Source organism: Scyliorhinus torazame, chromosome 11 (genome assembly GCF_047496885.1).
Source record: "Scyliorhinus torazame isolate Kashiwa2021f chromosome 11, sScyTor2.1, whole genome shotgun sequence".
Lineage (NCBI taxonomy): Eukaryota > Metazoa > Chordata > Chondrichthyes > Carcharhiniformes > Scyliorhinidae > Scyliorhinus > Scyliorhinus torazame.
Genome location: NC_092717.1, coordinates 105,559,827 through 105,573,059, shown reverse-complemented (window position 1 = coordinate 105,573,059; position 13,233 = coordinate 105,559,827). Strand labels below are relative to the sequence as shown.

The following is a 13,233-nucleotide window of genomic DNA, read 5'->3' as shown; positions in this document are numbered from 1 at the left end:
ATGTCACCGTCCGATTCTCCTGAGGCCTGGGAACTAACGCCTGCTCCTGGGAGATCTCACCGTGGTGCCATTTAGCACTGGGCTACACAAACGTAACTATGTGTAACGAATCCTGGGGATTCTCCCAGGCCACTGAAGACTCCCAGGTGGTCGGACTCTGGGCGGGTTGGCACCCTGGCACTCATGCTGGCACCTGGGCAGCACCAGGCTGGCATCTTGGCACTGCTAGCCTGGCACCCTGGCAGTGCAACTTTGCCGGTACCCACATTTACCTGCCTAATGCCATCATGCACCTACTGTACAATATATGTAGTTATCTCATTTTTATTTGTTGCTCCAGTTTATTCTGAGGGAACAGATGCAAAGGAAGCATCTTGTGGATAGACAAAATCTGTTCAGAACTTAGCCACGAGGAAAGAAGAATAGATATATTTAGGTGCTGCAGTGTCTTTAAACCTGGTTAATTTAGTGGTCTTGTAAATCCAAAGAAAGCAGGCAATTCAGCTCAATTAACTCATTGATGCAACCATAATTCTTATCCTGAATTTTTAGTCCTACAGTTGTACACATGAAGGCTCTACTTGACCCAACACAAAACGATTTCCAGGCAATTCTGCAGACAATGGTGGGACAGATAGATCCTGCTGGCGTGCCGCCTCCCCTGCCGTGGGTCGGTAAATCCCACGCTTGGGCTTGGGTTTTTGCTCCTGAGTCAGGTAGCATGAGTGGGGGGGGCGGTGGGGAAGAGAGGATGTGGGGGGGGGGGAGGGGGGATGGGGGGGTTATGTGCGTGGGTGTGGGATGGAGTCAGGCCCGCCACCTGCAGTTTGGAGGTGGCCACAGGCAGAGTGCCATGGCAGGCTGTTTAAAAGGCCTGCCAAAGTTCTCTGGTACTTCGTATCAGTTGTTTTCTTTAACATTAGACCCTCTAGCCCTCACTAATTACATTCTTCACCCCTCACCCACTCACCTTGCCCATACAATTCAAACCATGAACCCTCACTTAGTTGAATTCTCCTAGATGCCCTCCATGCCAACCTATGCACCCCAATGGCCCCTTATAGCCTCTATGCCAATTTATAACTGCAATCTACCATCCTTTATCCTTATGCCCTCCATGACAATTCATCCAGTATCCACCAGGGGCAGACCTCAGGAGACATGCTAGGATGAAATAAAATAAAGTTCTAAAATCTATTACAAATTTCACTATATAAAAAACACTCCCACTAAGGAAAACACATTTAAAACATAAATCCCCTCAAGTACTTAATCACATTATCAAAACAGACAGACTTATTTTCTTAACCCACATCAAAAACAGTTAATCCTTTAATAACCTTTTTCAGCCGTCAATTAATCTGTGAATTTACAACCCCCATCTCCTTCTAATGATAATGATGGGTTGTAGAAAACATCCACACATTAATAATGCTGTAATGAGAGCACTTAGGGATATATAATCAAAAAGCTATTGAAACTGCTGGAACAGACCTTTTCTCAACTCTCACAGACACAGCCAGGCAGTTTTTTAAATTTTTAAAAGGGCTGGCTATTTAAGTAACTTGCCAGCTTGACAGTTCTACAGACATTATCCGCCTTTCAAGAGCATTTATGACTTCTCTGAAGATTCATAACTCCCACGTTGTGGGATAAGGCCCTTGTTGTAGCAAAAAACTCAGTGCTGAGTTCAAACGGCCATGCAGTGTTCAGGATTCCCAAATGTAGCAGTCACGTCTCGCCCCAGTTTCCCTTGCTGAGTAAAAGTAGGATGTGTCGGAAATGGGGGCAGGACTTCTGGACCTGGCTTCTGCCCACAATTTTGAAAGGTCCCGGAGACCCCATGACTCCGTAAAAATCCAGGCCTTGATCCTTAAATAGTATGCATTGGTTAAACAAACTGCACAATGAAATTGCTTAAATCACATTAAGAGTGGCACAGACCTTGCATTTGGTAACTGTAAGGGGCTTGGCCTGGTTGAGGTGTACTAAAACTTGAACCATAACTCAGAAATCCCGTTTGGCCAGGTGACTGCGATTGAGTCAATCCACCTTCAGTCTTGATGCCTGCCCATAATGCACCTATATCAGTTAGTGATATCAGACTGCAGGTTCTTATTTAGTTATATTAGAAAAAGAGTTAATATTTGATGATAACATTTCTAATTATAACAAATTATATCAGTTCATTTTGTGCAGTAACTGTACTGAATGTAATTTTAAACAAGATGAAAAAAATTCATTTAAAGAAACAATATATCTGCTTACCATAGGATGGGATTCCATAATGCTGGTTTGTTTGTGGATAAGTTGCATAAATTGACGCTTGCTGCATTCCTGTGGCATATGGTGACTGCCCATATGATGCCATGGTTTGTGAAGGTGGTGTAGGAAGAATGTGTGGATATGACCCGCTGTTAATTACAAATGACAGACAAAGATCAGCAATTTGCAAACAATTATAAACTATATAAATACATAAGTCCACTGATAAATAACTAATTCTGAGCCTCAGATTTGAGTAAATAAAACAGCTAACAACTAAAATTATTCTGCAGAGAGTTAAATTTGTAAATAAATAATTTGCAGACAGTAATTACTATTAGCTCAAGACATGTCAATATATATTTTTCCTCATAAGTTAAAAGCCATAAAATATGATACAAGTTGAGAAGCTGATTATGAGTTTAAATTTGTTTTTGCTGCTTACTTTTTAAAGAATATGAGAAATCTTACTTGGAAGGATAAATCTGTGGAGAGAAGTGATGAGTTTGTCTTGGGTTAAAGCTGCTACCAATTGCTGTGTGGAATTTAAAAAAGGGAGAAATAGATTACAAGATAAATTTCATTTTAAAAGAGTTCTGAGAGCTTTAGGAACTTGTGACTCCACGTAATCTCACCAATTTGTTTCAATAATACTACAGTACAGTAACATTAATTTTGAATCCAGCTCAACTGTTCATTCTTTTCTGCTAATTCGTCAATACAAGTAATTCATAAAGACCCTCTGTCCCTTTAAAATTTTCTTCCCCACTCTCCTGAGAAAAGTGAGGGACAGTAGAGCCATGCTCTAATATTGTTCTCACCTGCTCCATTATTATACATTCCAGTACAAAGTCATGGCATTGGGATGCTATGTAAAGCTTCCAAATTTACCAAGGGAATTAAATAGATGGATGATAACCTGATTTTCCTTTGTGATTGAATAGTATTCAAAAAGAGCATCCAATTCTCTGCTGTCCATTATATACTCAGTAAAAAGTTATGCTAACTCTGTTTTTATCTCCTCAGCTCAAGTACTGTGAGGACAACTACAACTCCATCATTCCAGAAGTTAACACAGCAAGATGCATTAATTTATACAACTGTCATTCTGAGCTGATTGGGAAATCGGCATCTGCATGGCATTGTGGGCAATTGCAGGTTATGCTTTCCACTCATTACATTTCATGAGGGTAGCTTCCCATTTCACTACTTGGGTGGTAAACTGGTGGGCACGGGCTATTCACCAACCTGCTACAGGTCTTGCCTGATTGTCACAGAAATTAAAGAGGTTGTATAACAGATGGCATTCTGTTCTGTAGCTTACTCCCCAGTGAAGTAGGTGGAAAAAGTTCCCTATTGGATAGACGTCACATTTTAATGTGGATGAGAGCTTGGGTCTAAAGTTTCCGTTTGGACAGCTACTATTGGATTTGTATGCACTACCTCATTGGACTGGGGTGTAACAAGCCAGGTAGCCATTTGTAATTGAAGCAGGCTTTGCCATGGATCGTTAACTCAGTCACAACATTAGCATCTCATTTCTAGGTTTTCTGATCAATCACAGAATGATGCCCTGCATCTGACTTTCATGAAGGAAATCCAGGCAGGTGTTGAATGGCTGAACAGTATATTGATTAAAAGGCTTCAGCAACTACAGGAATGGAAATGAGACCTGGAAAGGCTGTCCTTTGGTCTTACTGACTCTTCCCCGGTGGTCCTGCTGTGGGATTTGAAGGGCTGGAGTGAGGTGATGTTTTCCAAGACAGATATTAGAGGCCATCCTCTCAACTCAAGCGGGCATGAATGGAAATAGCCAAGTAAGAGAGAAACAGGGATGTGAACATAAAAACATCAGAACCTGGAGCAGGAATAGAGACAACATTCTTCCTCATTTCTGTCTTAAATGGACGACCCCATATTTTTAAACTGTGCCTATTATGAGGTCCAAAAAGGAGTTCACAACAAGCTGAACAGGTTGAGTCAAAGGAAACAGGTTTAATGCAACAGGTCATGAGGACAGAGCAGTTACTCTACTACAGGAGCCAGCTCACAGATCATGGCCCTCCGGTTTTATACAGGATGAGGTGCCCCGCCCTCAGTGGGGGAGTGTGTACTTCCTTTGGGAGTATCAATCCCCCAGTCTCAAAAGTGCCCCATAGCCTGCTTAATCCCAGGTTATGACAATGCTCCTACTGATCAGACCACATTTGGAGTATTGTGTTCAGTCCTGGGGCTCTTATTTAAGGAAGGGTGTTAAAGCTCTGGAGAGAGTGCAGAGGAGAGTTACTAGAATGATACCAGGAATTAGGAATTTTAGATACAAGGAAAGACTCGAGAAATTGGGCTTGTTCTCATTGGAGCAGAGAAGATTAAGAGGTGACCTTATTGAGGTGCTCAAAATTATGAACAATTTTGACAGGGTAGAGAAGGATATTCTGTTTCCACTAGTTGGTATGTCAGTGTCTCGGGGTACAATTTCCCTTTTCTCCACAGCCTGTATTTTCTTTTCTTCAAATGCTTATCCAATTACCTTTGAAAGCCACGATCGAACCTGTCTACATCACCTTTCAGACAATTCATACCAGATCATAGTCACTCTCTATGCAAAAAGGTTTCCCCTCATGTCACTTCTGGTTCTTTTACCAATCATCTTAAATCTGTATCTTTGTCTTGACCATCTGCTAATGGGAACAGTTTCTCTCTATCTATTCTGTTTATGCCCCTCTGGATTTTAAACACCTCCATCAACCTCTTCAAAAAGAAGAACCACCACACCTCTCCAATTTATCCCCATGACTGAAATCCCTCAGTTCTGGAACCATTTTTCGTAAATCTTTTCTGCACCCTCTTGAAAACCTTCATAGTGTCCAGAATCGGATACAATACTGCAGTTGAGGCCCGAGCCATAGCTTTATAAAAGGTCCATCATAGTTTCCTTGATTTACTACTCCATTCCACTGTTTATAAAGTCCAAGAATCTATATGCCTTTTTAACTGCTATCTCAATTTGCCTTGCCACCTTCAATAATGTGCACATACACCCCCAGGTCCCACTGTTCATGCACCCACTTTAGAATTTCGCCCTTTAGTTTATATTCTCTCTTGTCTTTCTTCCAACCAAAATGTATCATTTCACCCCTGGGTGCATTAAATTTCATCTGTCATGTCTCCCCTCAACCAGTTTGTTGGGGGATGGGAACGTGAGGGGGTGCTGAAAACGGATGGAAAGTTGGTAACGGGAAGTAGTAAAATGGCAAGGCAGTTGAAACTAAGGCGAGCATCATTGAAGCTTAGAATGTTAAATAATGTCCAAGAAATAAAATTAAGGGCACTCTACCTAAATACAAGCAACATTCACAACATGGTAGATGATTAAAACGCATAAACAGAATTAAGTAATGATCTAATTGCTAAAACAGAAACATGGCTGCAGGGTGACCAAGAATATTCAAGACTATTCAACATTTAGGACAGATAGGCAGAAAGGAAAAGAGGCAGTGTTTCGCTGATAGTAATGGGTGGGGTTAGTACAGAAGTAAAGGATGATCACAGATCAGAAGAACAAGATGTGGTATCTGTTTGGCTGGAGCTAAGAAACAGCAAGGGGCAGCAAACATTGGTAAAGTCTTGCTGTAAAAGACTCACCATGTTAATCTGTAGTCTCTTTTCATTGACGCTTTTTATAGAGTGGACATTCGCCCAAAGGATCTTATATTCTATGTGACCCATTATTGTCTACTCTCCCATTAGTGTCCAAAGATGTGCAGGTTAGGTGGGGTTATGGGGACAGGGCAGGGGAGTGTGCCTCGGTAGAGTGATCTTTCGGTTGGTGCACACTCAATGGGCCTGCAGGGTTTCTATGAACTGGAAGGGGGGGGGGGCAGAAGAAGAATTTATTTATTTTCTTGTCCGGCGGCGGATACTCATTTATTTTTTACCCCTTATCCCACCCTCAGCGGGCAATGGCTGGATGGAAATGTCCTTCGGCGGCATCAAAAGAAACAATAAATATCCCAGTCCATAATGCAACACAAGCAGTAAATAAATCTTTCCTTTTTTAAGTTCTTACCATCTTGCAATGCCGGATTATGTGTACGTGTGTGTGTGTGTAGGGACCTCAGGAAGGCCTGTGTAGCCGAAGCCTGGCCTCCTCTTGTCTTTCCCATTGGACATGGCTGCTGAGCAGCTGGTGCTCATGTTGACAGTTTGAATTTGAGCAGGAGGCCGCTGCATTCCATGCAGTTGGACGTTTTGAAATTATTAAAATTCCCACTCGAGCAGGCTCTTCAACAATACAGGAGGGGAAAGGTGGCGTTGTTGTTGTGGAGTTGTAGATGCCAATTATTTTTGTTTTTTCCCCCCCCCTCACTTGCACCTTTTTGCTGTCTTATTGTTGATGTTTTCTGTTGAACATAGAACGATACAGTGCAGTACAGGCCCTTCGGCCCACGATGTTGCACCGAAACAAAAGCCATCTAACCTACACTATGCCATTATCATCCATATGCTTATCCAATAAACTTTTAAATGCCCTCAATGTTGGCGAGTTCACTACTGTTGCAGGTAGGGCATTCCACGGCCTCACCACTCTTTGCGTAAAGAACCTACCTCTGACCTCTGTCCTATATCTATTACCTCTCAGTTTAAAGCTATGTCCCCTCGTGCCAGCCATTTCCATCCGCGGGAGAAGGCTCTCACTGTCCACCCTATCTAACCCCCTGATCATTTTGTTGCTGCCAGGTTGGACCAGATTGTAATTAGTAAATGAGAATTGATCCTCAGTTGACTGGGTGGGTGAGATCAGGAGAGCATTGATTTCATTTGGGGTGAGGCTTGATGTAATTGGAGGTGGGTCACCACATCACCAAAGGACAGGGCATGACATGGGGGCCCGCAAAGAGAGCGCACGCAGGGCCTTCAAAAGTGCAAGTCCGCCTCTGCCACGTGCAGTTCATTCAAATGCTCAGAAAAGGTAGAGCTAATCGTAGTCCCGTCCCAAGCTGGAGGATGATCATTCATAACTGAAGGAATTTTGATATTTCTACCAAAAAATAACTGATATGGACTGTCGCCGCCAACCATCTGTAGTGAATTCTTTACATTGATGGCCCATGCTAAAGCCGAAGTTAATTTACAGCAATGGCCTATTTGCAAAAATTTTACGAAGCATTTAATCTATCAAAGCATTATTTCCCTCTCATATTCCGTTACTAAATCGTCTTTTTGTAGCAGCTGTATTCATAACTATGTTCATGTTCTTACACAGATCCCAAAATTCATTCTTAGCAAATTCCCCCATTATCCATGAGGAACTCTTCCGGTGGCCCTAGTCCAGTCCCGATCCATTTTTCCATTACCTGTTCCACATTTATTTTCTTTACCATGTATGATCGTTGACTGACTAAACCTATTTGCCAAGTCTACAAAGTGTAAAATGAAAATGTTCTTTTCTTTATCCCACACCTTCATTAAAACCTCTCGCTAAGGGCATACTTATTATGGCTCATGATGGTGTTCTTCTATATTTCTTATAGAAATCACATCTATCGTTTATCTGTTCTACAGGTTTGGTGTATTCTTCATCTCGTATACCCGCAATACCCGCGTCCCTGAGCAAAACATTTTGGTCAGGATTCTCCGAAATCCCTGCCAAGTGTTGACGCCGGTGTAAACACCGGAGTGGTGTACGCCGGTGTCAACGGGCCTCCTGGCTCAGCAATTCGCCGTCTTTAAGTGGGCTACTCCGGTGCCGAAAGGCGGCCCTGCAGAGCCGGCGCGGGTCCGCACATGCTTGCCAAAGCCGGCGCGAGTCCACGCATGCACGAGACGGCCATCTCTGCACTGGCCCATGTGCATGGTTGCCGTCTCCGCACCAGCAAGGAGCAACATGTCGGGGACCTAACAACGGGCCCGCGTGGAAGGAGATCGGCCCGCTCCAGATCGCGGCTGCCCGCCCATCAGAAGCTCCCGATTGCGGGCCTGGACCCCGTGGAGGCCGCCCCCAGAGTCAAATCCCCCCGCCCCCTCACCAGGACGTCCACAGCGGCCGCGGATCCGACCTCCCACCGGGTGGTACCAGGTTTGAACCATGCTGGTGGGACTCGCACGAGCTCGGCGGGAATTCGGCCCGTCGCACGCGGAGAATCGACCAGCGGTGCGGTGATCGCGCAGGCGCGATTGGCGCCTCGCTGGAGAATCGGCAGCATGGCGTCGGAGCAGCGTGGCGGGAATTTCCCGCGCCCCCGGCGATTCTCCGACCCGCCGCAGGCTCGGAGAATCCCGGCCAAATTGGGAAGACAGATGAGCAAATATGCGCGGCTCACCACCACCTTCTGAAGGGCAATTGGAGGTGTTGGTCTGGCCGGGGACGCTCACATCTCATGAAATAATTTTTTGTTTTTTTAAAATCAGGTCTTCAGGCCAATGGTAACTGTTACAGAAGGCTATTGGTTGTTGCTTCCAGTTGTTATGTGTAATTAGTCTCAATCTCTGCATTTCCCAACTTTATTTTTAATATAAGTATAATTGTTTTAACCTTCCAAATATTCCGGACTATGAAATAATATCACCCATTTAAAGTAACAATGGGAACATAGCAAAAGACGACATCTAATCTGGCAGCTGTATTACAACTGGATAATTGTTAAATCTTAATTCCAAACAGTCTGTTATGGTTAAAAAAAAGAGGAAAAAATTCAGGCAACAAATTCTAAGAGAAATTCTCCAGTTATGGATGCTTTTCATGTTTCCTGGTTCAATGAGTTAACTGTGAGAAAAACATGGATATTTTACAATTTCATGCGTCAGATCTAATATATAAGGATTATGCACAAAACAATGACATACACTAGGTTTTACAGTATTCCCTATGTATATCTGACAGTACTAATATGGATTAATATTTATATTCCTCTGCAATTGCAGCCCCTTTTCTGGACACCAATTCTTGCAAGGCTACAGTTCCATAGTAGATATTAGTCTTTGACTACCACGCCCTGTCATAAATCGCATTAGTGGCCCATCTTCCTGTATTTGCGAAGACAGGGGGCTGGATTCTCCGTTTGGGAGACTAAATATCCACGCCGGCGTGAAAACGGTGGTGTTTTACGTCAGGAAAACTGCCGCAAAACAGCCACCGATTCACCGTTTTGCTGGGGGCTAGCAGGGAGGCAGTGTAGAGCTCTCAGCTCCAGCTGCCGATACGGCCCTGAGCATTTCCGGGTCCATAAGACCACAAGACATAGGAGCAGAATTAGGCCACTCGGCCCATTGAGTCTGCTCCGCCATTCAATCAGGGCTGATATTTTCTCATCCCCATTCTCCTGCCTTCTCCCCAGAACCTCTGATCCCCTTATTAATCAAGAACCTATCTATCTCTGTCTTAAAGACACTCAGTGATTTGGCCTCCACTGCCTTCTGCGGCAAAGAGTTCCACAGATTCACCACCCTCTGGCTGAAGAAATTCCTCCTCATCTCTGTTTTAAAGGATCGTCCCTTCAGTCTGAGATGGTGTCCTCTGGTTCTAGTTTCTCCTCCAAGTGGAAACATCCTCTCCACGTCCACTCTATCCAGGCCTCACAGTATCCTGTAAGTTTCAATAAGATCCCCCCTCATCCTTCTAAGCTCCAACGAGTACAGACCCAGAGTTCTCAACCGTTCCTCATACGACAATTCTTCATTCCAGGGATTATTCTTGTGAACCCCCTCTAGCCCCTTTCCAAGGCCAGCACATCCTTCCTTAGATACGTGGCCCAAAACTGCTCACAATACTCCAAATGGGGTCCGACCACACATGCGCACGGCGGAGGCCTGCAGCGGCTGTGCCATGCTTCATGGTGGACTCAGCTCGCGGACCCGGACGGCAAAAATAGTACCCCCTTTTGGCCGCTCGCGCGTCCCGGACTGCCCGCCCACAGCCCCAGTGTGAAGCCCCCCCCCCCCCCCCGCCCCCGGCCGGCAATCGGCCCTCCCCCTACTGTGGCGGCGCTGGACTGAGTCCGCAGCCACCACGCTAAGTTCACGATGGGTGAGACCACACGTGTCCCAAGCCGTTGGGAACTCGGCCTGTCGGGGACGGAGCATCGCGGGGCGGGCCTCAGGCAATGGCTTGAGGCTGTGGATACGTGGCATACTCCTGGAATACGCTGCTTTTCAGGGGGCAGAGCATCGTGAACGTGGCGGCGCCACCGATTTTGACGTCATCGAGGATTCTCCACCCCCTCGCCGAATGTATCGGGGAGTGGAGAATCCAGCCCAGGGTTTTTCAAAGTGCAGGTCATGACCCCGCGGGCGGGTTATGGGCAGGTGTTGAGATGGTATCGGAGCGATCAGTCGTACTATTCCCGTGGTGATCCCGATCGAGGGAGAAGCGCCCAACGGCTGCTACGTGCTTTTGGTGCCAAACAACAGAGGAGACTTGCTTCCATTTCCTAGCCAGCCAGGCAAGAGGATTGTGGAGAGGGATGGTTTTCTGAAAAGTAAGAGACGGCCAGAGGCTCAAGTAAGCAATGTAGGCAATGTACCTACAGGACAGGCTACTGCAACAGAATCTGCCGGAGAGCTGCTCAGGAGAGTCCAGAGTAGGACACAGCCATGTTAGTTTTCACTCTGTCCAGGGCCTCTGGTTAACTGCCTGCAAAGAATAAACTTAACTCAAGAACAAGCAGTATAAAGATTATTTCTCGAGGTATGGCTTTGTCAATTGTGCCAATGCAAATAAGGGTGCAAACCCCATGTGTGTTATATGCAGTGAAGTATTGGCAAATGAGAGAAGTTTCAGGTTTTGTAACAGAAGTGGTGGGTGAAAAATTCCTTTTGAGTTTGAGACCCCAGAGTCAGTTATCAACGTTCAGCTGACTCCAAATTAAAATACTATGCTGTTGTAGCTGACCTATGATACCACATTAAAAGCACACCAAACCCCATGAGGCTGTCAGCATTGTAGAGGAGCAACTCCTAGGAGTATTCAGCGATGAGTAAAACAAGCATTTTGTTCCTATTGCCCTTCATGATGACCTACATGTGCGAGATTGGATTTTCCGTTTTCATAAAGATGAAGATAGCACAAAGGAACCGGCTGAAGTCTGCACCTGATAGTGCATTGCACTTTCCTCCTTTGAACCTGCTTCAAGTGAGACCGTGAGGCTCCCTTTCACATTAAAGGTAAGTGAACATGGAGTGTGACGCGAAGGTCGGCTGACATGGGTCGCGAAGGCCGGCAAAAGCGGATCCCGGGAAAAACCGTTCGAAAAACACTGTGCTGAGATATGGGGCGGGATTCTCCAATCCCGCGGCAGAGTGTCCACACCGTCGTAAACGCCGTCGCGTTTTACGATGGCGTGAGTGGGCTGCTCCCAGGACTAATTCTGGCTCCTACAGGGGGCCAGCACGGCGCTGGAGCAGTTCGCGCTGCTCCACTTGCCGATCCCGGCGCAAACTGTGCGCCGCGGGATCCGCGCATGCGCAGTTGCGCCGGCGCCAACAAGGACATGCGTAGTGGCGCAGGTGCCAACACGTGCATGCACAGTGGCCTCCTTCAACACGCCGGCCCCGACGCAACATGGCACAGGAGTATAGGGGCCGGCGGGTAGGAAAGGAGGCCCTCAGCCACAGAGGCTGGCCAGCCGATCAGTGGGCCCCGATTGCGGGCTAGGCCACATTGGAGGCCCCCCCTGGGGTGAGACCCCCCCTTCCTCCCCACAGGCCGCCACCCGACCCTTCAACGCAGAGGTCCCACCGGCTCAGAGCAGGTTAGAACGGCGCCGGCAGGACTCAGCTCTTTTCTTACGGCCACTTGGCCCATCCAGGCCGGAGAATCGGCGGGCCGGCCGCATAGAGTGCCCTGCGACCAGCCCCGCGCCAACAACGCTGGCGCCATTGGAGAATCGTGTGCCGGCGTTGGGGTGGCGTGGCGCGATTCGTGCGGCCCGCCGGCGATTCTCCGACCTGGCACAGGGTCAGAGAATCCCACCCATGTTGTTGACGATTACCTGATTGCCAGCCAAGCCTGATTTGTCTTCAATTTGATGTCCATATAAATGGATAATTTAACAGAATAAACACCGGACCAGAAATCCTGGTTGATTTTTCTCTTCCCCAAACCAATGCACTGAATCCATTCAGCATCTGAACTGCTTCCTGATTGAGATCAGCAGCCCTAGTAGCCTCTGGAGACAAGGTGGGAGATGTGAGGGTTCAAAAAATAAACCAGTCAAATAAACGGTACCAGGAAGAACGCTTGACACCTTCTCGCTACCACTGAATATTCCCAGAAGCTGGAACACGAGTGGCACCTCCGCGTGCTGACCAGCGGCATGCGGCCAATTAATTCAATTAAGTGGCTAATTGAAGCCACTATACATTCCCACTGGCATTTTATCAGGTGGGCCCCGGCAGCATGGGTAACCAGCAAGTATATTATGTTGCTTCCCAGTGGGTCAAAACCTTCCTTTCCAGCTGCTCCATGGCCTAAAAGGGACCCCCCGAGAATCCCCTCAGCTCCAGTGCTGCCACTGGTAGGTTCACCCCATCAATGGCCTGAGACAGTCAGATCTGCCTGAGCTTGGTGCAATAAAAAACATCCTTACTCATTCTGCAAGGGTGCCCCAAGATGGGGGTGCCATCTCTGTCTCTCGGCAAACTCAGGAGTAGCCACTGCTACCAGTGATGCTGTTACAGCTGCCAAGCTATCATCAGCCCTTTGATTAGGCTGGCAGCGCTGAGTGACAGCAGGCATAATTAAGTGGGCACTGGTGAAGACATTGGTGAAAAGGCTGTTGGCGGTAAAATCACTTCCTCGGTCCAGAGAACATCTACACAGGCTCATGACCCACTTTCTGCCCTCACTGCAGGACTTCTTCGATACCCATAAAACTATTTATCTCTGGTTTAATCATGGACTTGGTGCATTAATTCACTGAACAATTAGGAAAATTTACACCAACATCATTATTGACATAAAACAACAAA

At 46.4% G+C, this 13,233-nt stretch overlaps 1 protein-coding gene across 13 annotated transcripts in view; it reads right to left on the bottom strand.

Moving 5' to 3' along the window:
• eya1 (EYA transcriptional coactivator and phosphatase 1) overlaps window positions 1-13,233 on the bottom strand; it is a 314,469-nt gene that overhangs the window by 238,318 nt on the left and 62,918 nt on the right. For 8 of the 13 annotated variants that reach the window (XM_072467575.1, XM_072467570.1, XM_072467574.1 and 5 more), the window contains 3 exons: window positions 2,737-2,800; window positions 2,269-2,414; window positions 1,945-2,082 (listed from right to left, as the gene is read on the bottom strand). In XM_072467575.1, coding sequence (XP_072323676.1) covers window positions 1,945-2,082; window positions 2,269-2,414; window positions 2,737-2,800 — 348 coding nt within the window. The remainder of the gene's footprint in view (window positions 1-1,944; window positions 2,083-2,268; window positions 2,415-2,736; window positions 2,801-13,233) is intronic. The other 5 variants (XM_072467571.1, XM_072467577.1, XM_072467573.1 and 2 more) reach the window with 2 other exon arrangements.